The following is a 20,461-nucleotide window of genomic DNA, read 5'->3' as shown; positions in this document are numbered from 1 at the left end:
TCAGAAGGTATTTCGCTTGAATCAGGACAACATCTAGCAATTCCCATTGGGGCACAGCACTTACTTACTTACTCCCTTGATTCCTGGGGTAAAATATTGGCTCCATTTAGGTAAATGGGAGTTTTGCCGTTGACTTCTATAGAGCTAGGATTTCATCTCTGGTGTTTATAAAAACCATAAGCATTCAAGTCTTTGCACTGAAATTGTCAATGGACTTAGGGGCAGTTCTTAACACAACAATGTGGGAAATGTGACCATTGTGGACAAGTATAGAGACATTTTTCATTTTGAGGGTTAGTATGGTGGTCCCAATGCTGGATTCAAGGAAACCCAAGCTATGTGTACTAAGGAGCCTATCATTATTTTTTGGAATGATTTGATTTGTATCTACAGTGCTGACATTTTGGTATAGTGGGAAATAAAACAAAAGCAGAGACATTTAATTATTATTTAAAAGTATAATCACAGAAGAGGAGATTCATAGGGAATTCCGAAATAGTCACATTTCAAATCATTATATTTATTAATATTCATTTCTTATTTATTGATTGTTGACAGAACTGAAAGCAAAAAGAGTTTATCAGCTGTCTCCAAGTGCAATGTGTCATACCTTTTAAATGTAATTGCTCCTGATAACAGATCAAAGCATTGTCTCTCTTTAAATAAATTACTGAGCTGGGATTTGTACAATTTATGATTTTTCTTCTGTTTCATTTAGGAATTGAAATATGGGGATGGCATTCAAATAAGCAGGAACAGAGAACTGGAAGAATGTTTTGCGCAGACTAATGAACATATGGATATCCTCGATGGACTGATCAGAGAGATGAGGCAAATGGGCCAGCCTTGTGATATTTATCAGAAAAGGTACTGCCATTGGTGAATGACAAGAGGAATGTGCTCCCATCACATTGTAAACAAACAGCCTTCTCATTATGCCTTCAGAGCTTTAAAAAACCCCCAACCAGCAATGGGACAAATGATTGTGATCTTGTTTACCCAAGTGTAAATCTGGAGTAACTTCACTGAAGTCAGTGACATTATCCTGCTTTAATGCTGTAACTGAGATCAGAATCTGGTCCAGCATGCTGTCCTTATAGTGCGGAATCTTTGGCACATATGAAAGTGCATACCGTTTTATTCCTCTCTGCACGTGAATTGTGTCACACCTTGTGCATATAAAGCTGGGGGAAAACCAAGCCACCTAAGATGTCAGAAAAGATAGCTTTCATGAGATTTGTGTGCTGTGTACACAGGCATTTCTGCAGTAGAGGCCAGCAGAAATAATTACTTTCCGTGTACGTATATGAGACTTACTGCTGCGTGTGAACACCACATGGGGATTTTTAGTGTGGAGCTTTAGCAGACAGGATGTAGCTCTTTCTGTTTGACCTACAGTAATGATCCTTCATTTGAGGATTGGCAGGATTTCCTTCTGAACCTGTCATCCTCACTCCCATTCAGTCAGAGGAATGAGTAAGGAGTGATATCAGGGACTCTCCTCCTCACCAGACACAAATTTGCTGCCTCTGGAATGCTCACCATTCCTGCTGCCAGAAAAGCAAGAGGTCAGAAGATGGAACTAAACTCCAGTTCCCTTCATGCTAGTGCAGGGCAATACCACTCAGTGGGCCTGGGAGCATTATACTTCTCATGAAGTCTCCTGTCTCAGTTGCTATCCTGAGATTTTTTCAAGGTTCTGTTCCGCAATCAGATCACTTGGGGGGGGCAGGGGGAGTCCTTGCACACTTACTTGTTCAGTAGGAGATGTGAATTGCTTTATTTACATCTCTTTTGGGTATTTTCCTGGTTCATGCTAACTATTTCCTTTCCCTTTTCAGGCTTCTTCAGCTTCAAGAGCAAATGCGTGCCCTTTATAAAGCCATCACTGGGCCTCGCGTCCGGAGGGCCAGTTCTAAGGGTGGTGGCTGCTATTCCTCTCAGAGCGGCTCAGGCTGGGATGAGTACACCAAACGCATCACCAGTGAATGTTTGGGTTGGATGAGGCAGCAGAAGGTAAACCTATCCGAAGCACAAATAGGGTAGTCAAAAATGGTGCAGTATTGAATCTCACTTCACACTCAGTGGTGTTGTGGGAACCATCAGAACATATTTTAAAAAAGCTTGTGAGACAATGTTTTGTCTCTTCTTTCTTTTTCTTTTAATTGCAGTTCATTATATATATGTACTTTCACTGAAATAAAGAACAGGATCCAGAACCCTATGTAACGGAGAAAAGGTGGCTCCCAGATGGTATAACAAAGACTGTGACACAAAGAAATAATGGGCCATTTATTTCAGATTAGTGCTCAGCATTTGCACTGTTCCTGCATGCCTGGCGTTTTGCCTTCACATATACCCTCTATGCCTTTGATTTATATTTACCAACTGCCCAGTTAAGACCACCTGCCATGGTTTCATCCTTTTGGCCAGTACACTGTAGCTAGTACCCCACTAGTATAGGAAAGTAGCATTGCTGGTTAGAGGACTAAGCTTTCAAAACTGTTTCCCTAAATAGCAAAATTTCAGATGTGACCAATGTTCATGTGCACCGGCCGCATGTGAAAAATTCACATTTGTCTGTGTACACAAGTTGCTGAAGACACTTGTTATAACCCAGTAGTCTGGTTTTGTGCTTATGAGGTGGTTACCCTATTTTTATGATTTGATAAATCCATTGGAGTGCACCCATTATCTGGCTGGTGGGAGGTGTGGGAGAAAATGGCTGCAATTGGAATTTGCACCAATCCAGCCTTGACATTTGGATTTCTATCTATCACTTTTCCAAAACCAAGAACTATTTAATCTGCTCTTATGATAATACTTACGGTTACGGCCCCATCTTCCTAGCTTCTGTTTATGGTGTTTACCAGGTGGCTTTTTTGCAAACCACATGAGGAAAGATAAGCTCCTTGCACGCTCCCTTCAATCCTTCACACCTGTGTGAATACCAATCACTCTCCAGTGCTGTGGGTTCTGTCATAGCTCTAGTACACAGACTGAGGGATGTTGTAGGGGTGGGTGGGGAAGTGCAGATGCACTAGCATTGTGCCTGCAGAGGCCAGGAGTAGGTATGAGTCCTCCAAACATGGTAGGGGAGGAGCACACTCACTGCTAGCCCTTGTTACAGTTTAGGAAATGGTGTAGCTTGCACGGGGGGGCTTTCAGCTACAAGCCAGTGTGAAGACCAGAGATCACCCACCAGCCATTGTACTTAACGTGGGACATCCCATTCAGACAGGCCTACCTGTACACAGGGAGCACAGGCTTTCTGGCTGTATCCTGCATAGAAGCTCTAGAGGAAAAAGAGGATTCACTCCCCATGCCAGTTCCCTTACTCACCTAGGCGGGGGGGCAGCTACCATTTGGCCTCTTAGCACTTTTTTTGTTTGACAGTTCACATTAGTTTGGAACTCTTCTCTGCTCCCTGTACTCCACAATACATACTGTATTTCACTCCCCCGGAGTCTAGGATCTATTATGCAGAGCCCGGCTCCAGGACCAAGGTAATGTTTTCCCTTGTAATACGATACATGGGAAACCATTCACAGCAGCTGTTGCTTTCTGCCTCTGCTTTATTTTTCTTTCATGGTGGTTTGTTGATAGGAGAATCAGATGCTGAATATCCCAACTGAATTTCCGTGGTGTATAGAGGGGCAGTGAGCTGGAATCTAGCCACCCTTTATTCACACAGTGGCAATCATCTAATGTTGCTGCTGCTTCAAACACTTTGGCCTTTAGCTGAAATGAAAAGGGTCAAAGTCCTGTGTAACTTATAGATGTCCGACTGTATAAAATGGCTTCCTTCGTTGGAATCTTTCCAGCTCTGCCTAACCATGGGTGTGGCTCAGGATAGCAGGTATTGTAGTAGTAGTTGTATTGCAAGGCTGAGTCATAGTGATTTGGTTTCAGGCTAATAATTACCTGATATGCTCTCAGCCCAAGAGTGATATGGGCATGTATGTGTATGCACAGACACCACATATATACATATCAGTCTCTCTCTCAGACTGAGGTAGTATCTGGTAATTATCAGCATGGAAACAATTCTTCATATATAATATAGAAGAAGCCAAATATAAAAAAAAAAAGGATTTGGCTGTGTTTTTATAGTTGGAAGCATAATGATTTTGATCATCCTTATAATGGACTTAATGGACTTCGATATTTAAAAATATTAAAACAAGGAATTGTGATCCTTGACAGCTATTGTCAAGGTTCATTGTCACTTTTTCAAATAATGTTTCTAGAGATTTCCCTTGACTTCTGTGCTGCTGCTGGCAGTGGCGCCTGCTGACTGAGGGCCCAACTCTGCAGGCAACAGTGCAGAAGTAAGGGTGACGATATAATATTAGGCCATCTTTACTTCTGCTCTGCCTTCAGAGCTGGATGGCTGGAGAGCAGTGGCTGCTCTCCAGCCACCCAGCTTTGAAGGCAGCACTGCCGTCAGCAGCAGCGCAGAAGTAACGGTAGCAATACCAGAACGCCCCCCTGCAATAATCTTGTGACCCCCCCCAACCCTTTTTCGGTTAGGTCCCCTACAATTACACCATGAAATTTCAGATTTAAATAGCTGAAATAATGAAATTTATGATTTTTTAAAAATCCTATGACCGTGAAATTGACCAAAATGAACTGTGAATTTTGTAGAGCTCTACCAATAAGCCACTCTATCTTGAATGGTCCCTTACCATATGTGCTAACTGCTTATACTAAACAATTAGTTCCACTCCACGTTTGCTGTGACACTAGGAGTACCTTTCCCAGACCTGAAGAAGAGCTCTGTGTGGCTGAAAAGCTTGTCTCTTTCACCAACAGAAGTTGGTCCAAAAAAAGATATACCTCACCCACCTTGTCTCTCTAATATCCTGGGACCAATACAGCTATTACTGCATATACCAATAGGCCAGACAGGCAATGTGTTCCAGAGTCATTCTGGTCTAAATAATATAGTCCAAATTCTGCTCTTAGATATACCTATGCTGCCCCCTATTGAAGTCTGTAAGTTACTGTAATTTATTTTGATGGAAATGTAATGTGTAACTGAGAGTAAAATTTGGCTGTGTGTGTTTTCACAAGCTACATGAGTCTCATAGAGTCGTAGGGCCAGATTCTGTTTCCAGAGACATCAGAGCAGCTCCTGTGATGTCAATTAAGTTACACTGGGGAACATTAAAGGAACAGTTTAGCTCAGACCCACTAGAGATGAAAATATACCTTATCTAGTTCAGTTTTAAGTGACTCAAGTGATGGTTTCTCAGCCACTATGTTAGGAGCCTGTTACACCATCTAATAAAGATCTCACTTTTAGGAAACTTTTGAACTCCTATTCTGAGCTTCCCATTGCTCAGCTGTACACCTTACCTCCTAGAGACAGATTTCCCTCTGTGTGTGTTTTTTCCCTGGTGCTTTGTGTTGGATAATATGTGCCTTATTGCAAACAAAGAGACATATGCTTTCCCTTTTTTCTTTAGTCTGAAATGGAGTTAGTGAAATGGGGTTTTGACGCAGCAGCTATTGAGCAACAAATTAATGACCACAGGAGATTTCACAATTCCATCGGGGACTATCGCTGGCACCTGGACAAAGTGAAAACAGATCTGGTAATGGACTTTCTCCACCCTTCTAAATTCATATCCACAGGTTGCTAAAATGACTGCAGCAGTGAGGCTAGCCAGGTATCTTCTGTTCAAAAAGTCTGGCTGTCAAGATTGCAGCAGCTTTAGGCCCAGATGCTTGTAATCCATCCTGCCCTTTTTGCTGTTCCCTTCTTTTTCCAGTATTTCCATGAAGATAATGATGATATTGAGCAATGATGTGGAATTGCATAATTTTGTACAAACCTTAACAAATGAATCCTCACAACACTTCAGGGGATAGGTCAGCGTTGTTGTTCCTATTTTATAACTAGGGGAGTCTGATACACAGAGATTAAGGGCTAGATTGTGCCCTGTAAGTACAGCCCTGAGCAAGGGGTGCTCTGAAGACAGCTCCACCCCAGGAGCAGACCAGGCAGGTATTTTGTCTGATGTCTCGGAGGCACGACACCTTCCCTGTTCCCCTTTGGTTCTAGGGTGGGGAATGGGCCAGGCCTTTAAAAGGTGCTGCTTGCATCCCCCTGATACTTGGCCAGCAAGTGGGAGGAATGAGGGAGTCAAAGCTCCACCCTTCTTTATTCCTTTCCCATGCATTTGGTCACATGGGAGCTCAAGGGCTGTGTGCTACAGACCTGGAGCCAAGACCTACGTATGTCTTTCTTGGCCAAGCAGAAGGGGGTGAACGGGCATACTCCTTTTTACACCACTGCTTGGACAAGTAAGAAGGGACACAATCTAGCCCCAAGTGATTTACCTGATGTTATGCAAGGAGTCAGCAGCAGCAGGGCCGGCTCCAGGCACCAGCCGAGCAAGCTCGTGCTTGGGGCGGCAGATTCTACGGGGCGGCATGCCGCTCAATCCTGGGGCGGCATGGCCTCTTTTTTTTTTTTTTTTTTTTTTTTTTTTCGTTGCTCCGGCCGCCCTGTAGGGGGCGTCAGCGTGGACGAGGGGAGCGCCTTGCAGCAAACTCGGCAGGGCAGCCCGCGTCCTTCCCTCCCCGCTGACCAGAGCGGCACGGAGCCCTCCCGGCTGGCAGTGCAGCGGTCGGGGCGCGGGGTGAGCTGAAGTTCTGGCCACCCCCCATCTCTCTCCCTCCTGCTCCCTCCCCGTCCCTCTCCCCTCCACTAGACCGAGCGTGCACTCTGCAGCACAGGGAGTCCCCCTGCTCCCTGGCTCCAGCCACCCTATAGGGTTTTTTGTTTTGTTTTGTTCCCCGCTTTGCCGGCCGTGCCGTTTTTGTTTTGTCGTCCCCCCCCTCCCCCAGCTTTGTCGCTCCAGCTGCGCCGTGTCCCCCCCCACCCCGGCTTTGCCACTCCAGCTGTGCCGTGTTTGTGTTTTGTTTTCACCCCACCCCCACTTTGCCACTCGGGCCGTGCCGTGTTTTTGGTTTTTTTTCCCCCTGCTTTGCCACTTCGGCCCCCCCACCTTTTTTTGCGGGGGGGGGGGCCGCAAAAAAGCCAGAGCCGGCCCTGAGCAGCAGACCTGAGATTAAAAACAAGAACTTCGAGCTCCATGCTCAAACCACTAGACCATGCTGTCTGGGTATATGTCTGCAGTGCACACTCTTTGCAGTGGCGTGTAGAGTACATACACTGCACTCTTCCCTGGCATGGATATAAATAGCAGCGTTGATGGCGAGACACTGCTTAGGTGAAGAAAGACACACCTGCACCCTTGGGTATATACCCTACACAGCTATCTATATGCCCAAGCAATTCCTCCCCCATCTACACTGCTATTTTTAGCAATGTAGTGCCCCACTCCCGCCTTACTACTAGAGCCTTGTCCTGTCTCTGGATGCTGCCTAGCCTTCCCCCGCTACCTCCCCAGTGCCAGAGCCTTTCACTGATGTGTGCAGCTGCATGCTGCAGTGTGGATGCAACTTGCTTTTCATTGCAGCATGTAGCTAGACATACCATACATGCTGCTGCCAGTGATGTATAGACATAGTGTTGTGGGAATTGTAAGGCCATCCGCTAGTTCTAAAAATGTGTCAGTTCCATGTAATTGCACAGGACACCCACTTTCAGGAGCAGTTCAGTGAATTACAGAGATTATGTGCGTACCAAGCAGCAATGCGGGGATTGCTCATCCAACGCATGGTCAGACTCCTGGTGCTGCCCAAGGGGTGCTGGAGCTCTGCACCACCCCTTGCGGAAGGCTTTGCCAAAGTGTGCAGTCTGGGTCTAAGTTAATTGGGTCATAACAGCATGATTTTTTTTAGTTTCTGTAACAGAAATATGAGCAGACAACTGAGTCTATCTGATGTCAAGTATCAGAGGGGTAGCCATGTTAGTCATCTGTAAAAGCAGCAAAGAATCCTGTGGCACCTTATAGACTAACAGACGTTTTGCAGCATGAGCTTTCGTGGGTGAATACCCACTTCGTCGGATGCAAGCTCACGCTGCAAAATGTCTGTTAGTCTATAAGGTGCCACAGGATTCTTTGCTACTTTTATCTGATGTCAGTTCATGAGACAGAGTGTGATTTCATTCAGCCCTAATATCTATCTGTCTTAGGATTGTCTGTGGCACCCATCGCTATAGTATGTAAGCATCCTAGCGTATGCACAGTTCTCTCATCTCTAGGTTTGTCAGTATACAAAACACACTAAATAATTGTCTTTGTTTCAGCGTGAGAAGGCTGCAGTTCATCAGCTAGAAGAAGAATATGAAACCCTGCTGGTAAGCACAACATTTGTTTACCTCTGACGTGTTTGGAATGTGTGCTCTGTTTGATTAATTGCTTACAGTTGATACAATAAGGATAAAATAGCCTCCTGTGCAGAGACCCAGCACACAGCTTGTGCACCTGGCCAGTCCCACTTCAGCCCAATCTGCAGAGGGGTGAATTTCATCCTCACTGTTTAAGAGGCAGGTTGGGTTTTAAAACATAGATACTGACAGTGTTTAATTCGCACTTTTGTGCCGTATTCTTTTATGCATCTTGTTGACCTGCGTTCCACTTCCAGGGGTCTGTTCTGCTGTTGGCATATGAACATAACTCCCACTAGCAGTAATGGGACTTAGCAAGGGCAGCAGGAAAACCGACCCCTTCATTTTTAGTCTCTCTCTCTTTTATTTTTATTTTTGGTATCTTTCTTGCCTGTGAGATTCACTCCCTACTATTTGCTGCAGTGGTACCTGAGGTTCACTACTCTCTGATTTGTCCCTTGCTGGGCTCTGCTAATGGTTGTACCAATAACAATCGCACATTGTGTTCCTCTTTAGATCAGTGGGGCTTTCTTGAACTATTTCCTCCTTTTGGAAGTAAATAGATGCACCTCCTTAACACCCCAAATTCACTCAACAAAACCCATACAAATACTGAGTCATGCGGTTCTATATATGCTTGAACCGAATGTTTTCAGAGGCTGATGACTTCTGGATCCCACTACTTAATAAATCCAGACACTTTGTCTATTTTCAACAGTTGTCTTGCAACATTTTTTTTGTATTAATTTTAAAAGAAGGTGTATTTTGTGATTCTGATTTTTTTTTTTACCTTTTTGTTTTATTGGGTTTTTTTTCCTTATAGAGATCCTCCTTTGAGAGAATGGATCAACTGCGTCAGTTTCAGAACCTCATCCAAGCCACTAGCAGAGAGATCATGTGGATCAATGACTGTGAGGAAGAAGAGCTTCTGTATGACTGGAGTGACAGGAACACAGATATTGCCAGGAAGCAGGAGGCCTTTTCTGTAAGTTAGAGCCAAAAACAACCTCCCTATAGACTTTCATAATAAATCCTGATGATGGGGCACTGCACTGCTCAGGAGACTGGTACTGTCTGAATTCCTTCACTTTCCAGGTTGCTAGTTTGTATCTACGTGTGTCGGGTATAGACCAGGAGGTCAGACTAGATAGCCATAATGGTCTTTTCTGGCTTTAAAATCTGTGACTCTCTGGTGCCCTTTGTGATATGGCTTGGTGACCCCAGGCCAGTTCCTTATGGACTGATAGCCACATCTAAAAGCCCCACTATTTCCATTAGCACTTCTGTTGGCAAACTGTGCAGAGACCAACGATCACATGGACATAGAGAAGAAACTACTGTCTCACCTCTATTGATTGTCTCTTGGCACACAGGGAGTGTTGGGAAAGATGCTGCATTTAGACAGCTAGACAGTGAAGGACGCAGGCAGCTACAATGCAAGCTTTCTTTCCCAAGCACCACATTCATTTAAAGAAGAAAACAAAATTTACAGTCCTGAGCAGATACTTTTTTAGTCATGTTATGTTAGATTTTGCAAGGTGCTGCAAATTTTCCTTTGATCACTGCACGTAGACAGTAAGAGCTAGAGGGTGGCTTTGTTGCGCTGCAGAGGGAGCAGTGCAGAGCTGTACATCCCCAGGAGTAGCACTGGAGAGGTTGTTCTTTTAACAGTTTTTTTTTTAATGGACTATATTAATATACCACTTTGATTACATTACATATAATTTAATTTTTATATGCTAGTAGTTTTCTGCAGTACTTTTTTAGCCTTTAACCTTTTTTTTGGAAACTCTTATTAAACAAGATAATGACATGTGATTGTTAATTTGCTTGTGAAGTGTTGTTTAATGCTGTGCTTTGAATTCACAGAAACGCATGAGCCAGTTGGAGCTTAAAGAAAAAGACCTCAACAAACTTAAGCAAGAAAGTGACCAACTAGTGCTCAGTCAGCACCCTGCTTCTGACAAAATTGAGGTAGGTTAGGCTGTCTGGGATTAAACCCAATCCCATAGCTCTTCTGTGAGTGAAATTCCCAGTGAAGTGGAAGGTCTGTAAATTAAATTCCATATTTGTATGGCAGCTCCAGGGAGACACGTTTGTTGGCAAAACTGATCGCTTTCCTAAAGGGGAGGGGGGGGGAGAGAGTGTGTGTGTGTGTGTGTGTGTGTGTTGAGAAAATTCATGGTTGGTCTTAAGGCAATATTTAGGTGTATCCTGAATTCCTTCGTCTCACATGGATTGATTTATATGAGACATAGTTAATTGTAGCTAGGCATCTCATTCTTGTTGCTCTAATTGTTTAGCTGCCCAGGTTTTGAAGGTAGCCACACCTCTCATTGAGGGATTATTTAATCTGACTGTAAGCACTTTCACCAACTGAAATCTAGAATGTAAATCAGTAGGTAGGCCAGGAAATTTTGTTTTCACAGATCGGAATTTGTTGTTTTGTCTTATCTAACATTTAATTTGAAAATAACCTTTCTGTCTGAAAACATTAGAACTACTATAGTTACAAGTAACACCTAAGAACACTAACTGAAAAGTTACTGGGGAAAAAAAGATTTTCCTTTATTTTTCTGATTGTCAAATGCATGAAGTAAGCAGGCCTTTATAGAGAGGAAATGGTGAATATTGACTTTACACAGTCAGTTAGCTGGTCAGTTGCTGGCTTGCTGAAAAGTGGAATTATTTGCATGAGTCAAGTCACTCACAGTTGCATGTATTTGCAGTAGCAGACCCTGCCTTTGTAGGTAGCTTAAAGAGAGAGATGTTCTAGGCTGAGGTGAGTGGAAGATCGGTACAATGAATCATGTTCTTTTCTTAAATTAATTTTTGTAGGCATACATGGACACACTGCAAACTCAGTGGAGCTGGATTCTTCAGATCACCAAATGCATTGATGTTCATCTGAAAGAGAACGCAGCATACTTTCAGGTGAGTTCTGGTGTTTGCAGTAATAATGCTCATAGACTCATAGACTTTAAGGTCAGAAGGGACCATTATGATCATCTAGTCTGATCTCCTGCACAATGCAAGTCACAGAATCTCACCCACCCATTCCTGTAACAAACCCCTAACCTATGTCTGAGTTATTGAAGTCCTCAAATTGTGGTTTAAAGACCTCAAGGTGCAGAGAATCCTCCAGCAAGTGACCCATGCCCCACACTGCAGAGGAAGGCGAAAAACCTCCAGGGGCTCTGCCAATCTGCCCTGGAGGAAAATTCCTTCCCGACCCCAAATATGGTGATCAGTTAAACCCTGAGCATGTGGGCAAGACTCACCAGCCAGCACCCAGGAAAGAATTCTTTGTAGTAACTCAGATCTAACCCATGTAACATCCCATCACAGACCACTGGGCATATTTACCTGCTAATAATCAAAGATCAATTAATTTCCAAAATTAGGCTATCCCATCATACCATCCCCTCCATAAACTTATCAAGCTTAGTCTTGAAGCCAGATATGTCTTTTGCCCCCACTACTCCCCTTGGAAGGTTGTTCCAGAACTTCACTCCTCTAATGGTTAGAAACCTTCATCTAATTTCACGTCTAACTTCCTAGTGTCCAGTTTATATCCATTTGTTCTTGTGTCCACATGGGTACTAAGCTTAAATAATTCCTCTCCCTCCCTGATATTTATCCCTCTGATATATTTATAAAGAGCAATCATATCTCCCCTCAGCCTTCTTTTGGTTAGGCTAAACAAGCCAAGCTCTTTGAGTCTCCTTTCATAAGACAGGTTTTCCATTCCTCCGATCATCCTAGTAGCCCTTCTCTGTACCTGTTCCAGTTTGAATTCATCCTTCTTAAACATGGGAGACATACTCTTTGTGTATCAGAGGTTTTATTTCTCTTTATTTATTCTTCAAGCTTTGTATAACATTTTTTGGAAAATGTCACATTTCAAAAACTCGATTAGATTATTTTGAGTAACGTAAGACCATGTTCTCTAGCCCTTCCTGGAGTAAAATTCAGTGTGAGTTTTGCTCAAGTAAGAACTACAGAATTTGGCCCGTTGGTTTGACCAACAATTCATAGGAAGCTGGCATTTCCCTTACTTCTGTAGTTGATTAAAAGCATGAACTTTGTCCCTAGGTACCTGAAAGCCATTTTTCCTATGTCCAAATCTTCATAAATTCATATAGTTAGGTATCAAGCACCCAGTAACATTATTTGTTTTATACACTGCACTTCTCCATAATGTAAATTGGGATTCTCATGTTGGATAATGATTCTAATTCCTTTTACTTGTGAAAATACCCATCGCTTCTTAAAGGAGTCGTTTTTGAGAGTTCTGTGTAACTGAAACCACAATTCTTCTTTGTAGTTTTTTGAAGAGGCCCAATCCACTGAAAACTACCTGAAGAACCTACAGGACTCCGTCAGAAAGAAGTACATATGTGATAAGAACATGTCACTCCAAAGCCTACTGGAACAGATCAAGGAACTTGAGGTACTGTCACACCTTGCAGATTTCATTAACAAATTATGGGCCTGCTCCAATTGAAATCAATAGCAAAACTCTCATCAATTTCAGTGGAAGCAGGATTGGGCCCATTTTGTGTACTAGTGTATGCAGTACTCTAGAGTATAAGACAGAATGACACTACATTGGTGGATCTTCCTGGTGATGTCTCACACATGGGTCAGGATCATTTGAGTTTGTATTTCAACTCTTCATAAGCAACTTTGCTGAACGTTGTGTTATGTTATATAGTGTGGGCCCGGCTCATTCCCCGGTGTAAAGCGTGCTAGAAAATAGAGAGAACGGACATCAGATGAATCTGTAGGCACCAAAACAGATTCTCTACCTTGCCCTCCAAAAAAGTATAGTATGCTTAATAAAGGATCTAACACACAATTTTATACTGTAGTAGTCTCCCTGGCAAATATTACATCCTGAAGCTACATTTGACTTAAATGTTTGTTCATCAGGAGCTGGTCATACAGTCCTGACTTACTCCTTATTCAGAGGAAACAGCCAATGATTTTAGTGGGAGCTTGCCGGAACAAGAACTGAGTGAAGATTCTGGACGGTGGTGTTTGATTCTGAGAGCGTGCATAGTGTGCTAGGCTTTTTCCATTTGGCCCCATGCTTTTGCACTTCACTTTAAATAAGTCATAGATTCAGATAAAACACTATGGGATGCCTCAGTAGGTGGCAGAGCTGTAGAAATACTTTAATTCACTTACAGCCTTTAAAAAAATAACCAAAAAAACCTACAGTTTTTTCATAGCTCATATCCTGGTCCCATTGAGGTCAATATAAGTTTTGCCACTGTCTTCGGGGAGAGCCAGATATGGGCCATTGTGACATTAATACAGATGTGTGAAGTGAATATGGTTTCTTTTTTTAAAATGAAGTGTTAAAATATAATTTACCTTTCCAGAATGAACGAGAGAAAATTCTGGAATACAAGAGGCAAGTGCAGAACTTGGTGAATAAGTCCAGGAAGATTGTGCAGTTGAAGCCTCGTAACCCAGACTACAGGAGTAACAAGCCCATTATCCTCAAGGCCCTGTGTGACTACAAACAGGATCTGGTAGAGTACTCATTACTGATTGAGAATGAACACTATAAAAAGTAGAGCTGACCAAATAATTGCCAATGAATCACTGGTCTGACAAATGTAACCTTTAATCCTCTATTTGTCAAGATTTGAATGTTTTGAATTGATTTGAATCTTTCTGAATAGTTTGCTCAAATATTCGTAACTGTACTGTGTCATTTAGTTGTTATTGGTCAGATAGATTGCATGCTTTTGTTTCTGTCCCCTGATTGGATGAATTCACAATTTGTTCTGGAGCAGATATTTACACATGCAAATGTAAAGTTTCTCTGTGGATCAGAGGGCCAGCGCAAGGTTCTTCACACCACTCAGATGCTGGATAGGAGCTGATGGTGGGGAATGCAGGTGGAGCAGCCATTGAGGGGTGCCTGAACAGCCTTGCATGCTGTGGAAAGGGTCTCCACACCAGCCCTGTATTGGCTGGTGAAGAAGGACATGATGGAGTGGCCCTAGACCTGTATTCATGACTGCACAGTGCCCGAGTAATTGGGCTGTACACTGGGGAGTTTTTTGAGGGCAAATAGAGGAAGGAATCTTCCCTTTCTGGATATGGGAGGGCAGTGGAGACACATTGTGGCCATGACTGCAGCCTCAGGGCTGCAGGAGCTCCTGGCAGACATGGATGGTGGATCTAGGTAATTATGACCCACAAGCATGGTGCTTTGGGAAATGCCAGTGAGGCACTGGGCCTCCATATGCCACCATAGGAAGTGGGTTAAAGCCACAGACACACACCCCTTCCTCCCCCTAGGTTAATGATCTGTCCATCTTGCCTAGAAAACCATATTTTGCTTAAGCTTAAGAAGAATATTTTTAAAAATAATTCTCCTGCTTTACTTGCAGAAAACTGTGCGCAAAGGAGATGAATGCATACTGAAGGACAACACCGAACGCAGCAAATGGCTTGTGACTGGCCCAGGAGGAGTGGATATGCTGGTGCCATCTGTCAGTCTTATTATTCCTCCTCCTAATCCATTAGCTGTGGATCTTGCTACTAAGTGAGTTATTGACAAGGTTCTGAATATTTTGCCTAGGTTTGGGAAGAGTCTGTTTAAAAAGCCCTGCTTTATAACTTGGGCCTAATCAGGCACAGGAGTAAAGGATCAGGCCCCTTATTTGTAGAAATTCACCCCATGGATGAAACTTGGTGCATACTAAGAACATTTAAAAATCAAATTGAAAAAGAAATGTTGTCTGGTTGCATCCCTGCTCCCTAATGATCTCCGCTACCTTGGAGCCATTGGCAATTGACACAGATTAGAGCAGACCACAGGTTACTCTAACTGAAGCACCTGTAGGAGTGGGAACTTCCCCTCTGACAGCCACACTGAGTATTCCTGGACTGTAGTTGTGGATCTGGCCTGGAGAGTCTGAATCATCTTCAGCCAAAAATTTTTGTGGCTTTTGCTGTTTGTGTCACAATTCTAACATCACTTTAATGTGGCCTGCATGGGAGGGGGGGAAAAGGGATTGTGCCCCTTTTTTTTACTTCACCATGTGTAAAAGCCTTCTCCCTTTTCACTAGTAGCTTCACATGTCCTCATGATTAAAATACATTGTAGAACTTGAAATACTACCTGTAAATTAATTTGTACTGTATTTTCTGGTTTAAAATAAGCAAAAGCTAATTGACAGAGATCATTTTCTAGTTACAGGCCAGCTCAGGATGCAGCTAGACAGGCTGGCTGGAGATTCTCAAACTAATGTTTCTGCGATGGGCAGGAGGCTTAGAAGTTGTAACTGATTGTGAAACCTCTTTTTCCCATCTCAGGATTGAGCAGTACTATGAAGCTATTCTGGCTCTGTGGAACCAGCTATACATCAACATGAAGAGTCTGGTGTCCTGGCACTATTGCATGATTGATATTGAGAAAATCAAGGCTATGACTATTGCGAAGGTGGGTATTTAATTGGCCTTTGCGATGATGGACCGTGGAGCTCAGCCTTTTCATACAGCTATGCCAGTTGACTAGGCTTCTTGCTATACAAAGCAATGCTCACTATGTCCCATTCAGTTGTCTCTCTAACAGGCAGTAGACTGTGGGGTGCTCTAAACTCCCACTACTGTGATTTAGAACAGCCTAAACTCTATCTCAGGTTACACCATGCACATTAGTTAGAGCCTTGCAGGAATACAAAAATGTGGATCCACATCTGATTCACGAACCACCAAGATGGTAAACAGTACATGCATGAATGCAGATATCCTTGGATATAAAGCAGATAGCCATGGATTTGTAGGGCTCTACACATTCATATGGTAGGAGAACAGTGGGAATGAACTGGGGTTCGGAACAGCAGCTCATCATTACAGTGGGCCAAAGCTCAGAAAATCAGTCACCAAAAGCCTGAAGTACTAGTATTGCCACTGACCACACATACTGTACTGGCACTGGTGTCACATGTAGTCATGTCTAGAACCACTGTGTTAGACTTTATGACTTTGTTGTGCAAGGGACTATAGATATATAAAACCTTTCATCCTATTAATGGAGAAGCAAAACACATTCCTGTTTGACTGTGGCAGGGATGTACTGGAAGATTAGCAAGTGGGAAAGTTTGCCTTTTGGGTCCTTTCATAGCCCCCATTCCATTATGTACTGCTGGTACTGATAGGTGCTGAGGTGTGAACAGCAGACCCATTCACTTACCACCAAACTTTGGCAGCCAGAGGGTGAATGTATCTGCTCTACAGAGCACTCGCTTTCAATTATAGACAGGCTGGGAAACTTCGTTCTAAAGTGTGCATCCTCTATTGTTTCATAGCAGTTAGGCTAATATATTTCCTGGTGATTAACTTATCATTAGCCTGCTCCAGTTGTTCCATTTTTAACAATTTCTGCATCTTTGTTTTAGCTGAAAACAATGCGCACAGAAGATTATCAGAGAATCATAACTGATCTGGAGATCCATTACCAAGAATTCCTTAGGAACAGTCAAGGCTCAGAGATGTTTGGTGATGATGACAAACGGAAAATCCAGACTCAGTTCACTGATGCTCAGAAGCACTATCAAACCTTGGTTATACAACTGCCACATCAACAACGGCCTCAGCAACAGCAGCAACAGCAGCAAGGTGTGTGGTCTCTCTTCGTCTCTCTTTTTGGCTCGGCCTGATCCAGTGTCATTTAAAATCAATAAAAAATGACTTCACTGGGCACTGGATTGGGCCACTACAGGCACAGGAGTAATGAAGAAAATCCTCTAAACATGTGTGCCTAAGAACCTCTATTGCTCCTCCCAAGAAAACAAAAGTGGATGTGCAATAGTTTGCCCAGAGGAACACATTGTGTTCTCAGTTACACTATTGTGAACCTGTACTTATCCCAACAAAATCAGTGGAGATGCCATGGGTTTGCACCAGCACAGATGAGAGCAGAAGTTAGCCCATATTGTGTATTTACAGTGATCAGAAAGTAAAACCTCATTGTTGCATTTTTTTTAATATAGCCTTTTCTTTGTGGCACCTGATTCTTTGTTTGTTCTATTACAGCTGCATAAGAACAAATGAAGGTTTGGGATCTTAATTCCACAAGCCAAATGAACTGTTAGGTCAAATTGTTATTGCCGTGACTTTGTGTGTTAGCTCTTTGACAGGTTTCATATGCCAATGGTTATCTCCTAATGTGTTCTACAGTGGTAACAACTGAAATCACTCAGTTGGATGCATCAAAACAAGTTCTAATTAATGAAAGAAACCGGGAACATGAGAAGCAGGAGGCCTGGCTGCTGACAGAACTCCAGAAACTTCGTCGGCAAATAGAAATCTGTGAGATGCGTATGGTGCAACGAACCCCACTCAGAGTGGATCAGGGGGCTTCCCACAATTTTTCAGTCAAAATAAATGAGTTAGAGGTAAGTGTAGATGTTTTTTCCTGGAGCCTTTCAGTCCCAGTGTGAACATTTCCAGCAGACTCTGTTGTGTTGCATTCCAGATCAGCTAGGAAATAGCTAAATACTGTTCTTTTCTCTGGGTGTTTGTGAGTGTAATTGAGAGAAGACATTTTTCGCATGGGAATTAACTGTAGTTTTATGGACTGGATTTTCATTCTTCCCTTGGGGGATTAAACAGAAAGAGACGACAATCTGATTTTAGAAGCAGACTCCCATTGAACTAGATTCAGGCCCCCCTGGCTTGTAGCATGGACATGGGTTCATGTTTTGCACACGTGCAAAAACAATATTAACATCTTCCTGGCCAGATAATCCCTGCCATAGGTAGCTGTAATCTGTGTGAAATGCAGACTGGATGCTCCATGTTCATAGGCCCGGTCCCTGAATTTTCCTTCCATTGCTTTGGCTGCAGCAGACCTATGGGCTACGAACTCTGAACAGGGGAATGGATCAGAAAAGTGACACCTGGCAGTTCCCCTTCTGACCATGACTTTTTGGGCATGTTCCTGTTCATAGCCTGAATTGAGCCCATTGTGTAATGATTAAAAATATGACCAGCTTCAGTTAATTGTATTAGACTGTACTTCAGTGTCCCCTTTCTGCAAGATACCTCAGTGGCACAGAAAGTGATAAGAAAAGAAGCTGGTTTTCTTTTTCTGAACTGACTCATTTTTTCAAGGGTGAAATCCCCCAGGGGCATGGAGGCTGCAAAGGCCTCCAGAAAAGCAGGACCATGGCAGTGCTGCTATAGGGGGTTGGGCAGTGCTGAAGCAGCCACTGTTTGTTGGTGGTGCCTGTAGAGCTGAACTCCGTGTAGCTCAGCGTAGAGCAGGAGGGGTTTGGGGGAGGAGTGGCCAGTGGTTCTACACTTTTTGTGCTTGTGCATAAAAGCGAGTAGAGCTGTGCCTAGAGGTAATAGGTGAATATTATTAATGCAGGTTGAGGACATTACTTTAGTCCTCGCTGAAATCCATTAGATCAAGTGAAATATTTTGGAGGGAAGATTAGTGGCATATACAATGCAGAATGTTCATCTAGCCACGAGAAATGTATCTGCATAAAATGGACCTCTCTCTCTCTCTCTCTCTCATATATATCAGGGTATACAGAATGATTCACAAACAATGGCTGACACCCTCAACAAGCATAAGGACCTGCTGCCCAACTTCAGAGGCTCTGAAAAGTATGTCTATTTGCAGTTGGAGATAACTAACTTGTTTCAGAAACTGGAAAATATTAATGGTGTGTCTGCTGGCTACTTAGACAGGTAAGAAAATAAAAGTTATAACAACAAATCATGAACTTTAAACATTTTCCTTTCTCTTAACTAGTCCCATAAATCCCATAGATTCCATTAGTCCAGAAATCTGCTTTTGTTTTCAGTAAAAAACATTATTTTATGTAGGGCCTTTCATATGAATATGTAACAAAGCACTTCCTAGAATTAATATTCTAGGCCTTGATCCTGCAGAGTGGCCCATGTGGGTTGGCCCATACACCTATGTGGACTTTCATCTCTGTTTCTCAAAGAGTCTGATGTAGCAGGGTTTTCTTTGTCACAGGCTCCCCCTTTTGACTAGTAAGATACAGTGAAATTATAGTGGGTTTAGTGTGTGGATGCTGGGTGATGCTGGTGGCCTGTGATATCTAGCAGGTCAGACAGATGATCTGGTGGTCCCTTCTGGCCTTAAACTCTGTTCCTGTAAAACCAAACAGCATCATTTTCCTGGATTTATGGATTTATTTGGGGATTTATGGATTTATTTTGGGTCACGTTGTTTATTGCAGTTTGAATGCACTGAGATCACTGCTCCAGGTTATTCTACAAGCAGAAGATGTAATCAAAGTTTTTGAAGTCAGACTCACCGAAGAGGAAACGGTTTCTTTGGACCTTGATAAAGTGGAGGCTTACCGAGCCTGTCTGAAGGTGAGAAGTTAAATGCCTGCTGTAGTGCTGTGGTTCCTGACATTCCAAAGATGTGGGAGGGGAGAGATCCTCAGCTGGTGTAAATCGGCATATCTCTGTTGATTTTCAGTGGAACTATGCTGATTTACACCAGCAGAGGATCTGGCCCTCTAGTGTTTAGAAAGCTTCACTGGTGATATTTTAGCTTTCCTGACACCTCAGATATGACCAGTTAAATCATAGTGTTGTGTTAGCCAGTGACCTGGTCCTGTGACAGAGCTTACCTCAGATCTTCCACTGAGAGTTAGGCACATGCAACCCCTCAGCTGCAGGGTTGGACCCTACATGAATAGGTATCATCAGCTTTGACAGAAAATAGGGTTTGATTAAATGCTTTTATAGCTAGAGATTATGAATATATATGGATCTGTAACTGTAAGGGACATTTTTCATACTGAAATTATATTTTAGATTCCTGGTGACTTTCAGGAATAAACCCTGCGTGGGGATGAGAAGGGACTCCTATGGTTCACAGAGTAACAGGGAATCTAAAGAAAAAAGTCTAGTCATTGTTTAAAGATCCGCAAAGATTTTTTTTTTTTTAAATACAGTTAGATAAAAAGTATTTGACAGTATTGTGGCCTGATCCTGTAGCTGTTCCATGTACAGATAAATCCTCTGAAATTAAATGAGACTCGGGTGTAGAGCAACTGGAAGAGCAGGCCAGACCCTTTTATGTTTAAAATCCACCCTTTGCCATTTAAAAGAGCTGAGATGGTA

At 42.9% G+C, this 20,461-nt stretch overlaps 1 protein-coding gene across 1 annotated transcript in view; it reads left to right on the top strand.

The window, feature by feature from the left end:
* Positions 1–20,461, top strand: part of LOC123363790 (desmoplakin) — a 48,989-nt gene that overhangs the window by 12,233 nt on the left and 16,295 nt on the right. The window contains exons 3-17 of the mRNA XM_045005175.1: positions 719–867; positions 1,842–2,016; positions 5,475–5,603; positions 8,231–8,281; positions 9,135–9,296; positions 10,181–10,285; positions 11,150–11,245; positions 12,639–12,764; positions 13,702–13,854; positions 14,725–14,879; positions 15,653–15,779; positions 16,738–16,957; positions 17,519–17,736; positions 18,876–19,042; positions 19,564–19,702. Coding sequence (XP_044861110.1) covers positions 719–867; positions 1,842–2,016; positions 5,475–5,603; positions 8,231–8,281; positions 9,135–9,296; positions 10,181–10,285; positions 11,150–11,245; positions 12,639–12,764; positions 13,702–13,854; positions 14,725–14,879; positions 15,653–15,779; positions 16,738–16,957; positions 17,519–17,736; positions 18,876–19,042; positions 19,564–19,702 — 2,172 coding nt within the window. The remainder of the gene's footprint in view (positions 1–718; positions 868–1,841; positions 2,017–5,474; positions 5,604–8,230; positions 8,282–9,134; positions 9,297–10,180; positions 10,286–11,149; positions 11,246–12,638; positions 12,765–13,701; positions 13,855–14,724; positions 14,880–15,652; positions 15,780–16,737; positions 16,958–17,518; positions 17,737–18,875; positions 19,043–19,563; positions 19,703–20,461) is intronic.

This window comes from Mauremys mutica, chromosome 2 (assembly GCF_020497125.1).
Source record: "Mauremys mutica isolate MM-2020 ecotype Southern chromosome 2, ASM2049712v1, whole genome shotgun sequence".
NCBI classification, from domain to species: domain Eukaryota; kingdom Metazoa; phylum Chordata; order Testudines; family Geoemydidae; genus Mauremys; species Mauremys mutica.
Note: the sequence above shows the minus strand (reverse complement) of the source record. Positions and strands in the feature narration are given on the sequence as shown.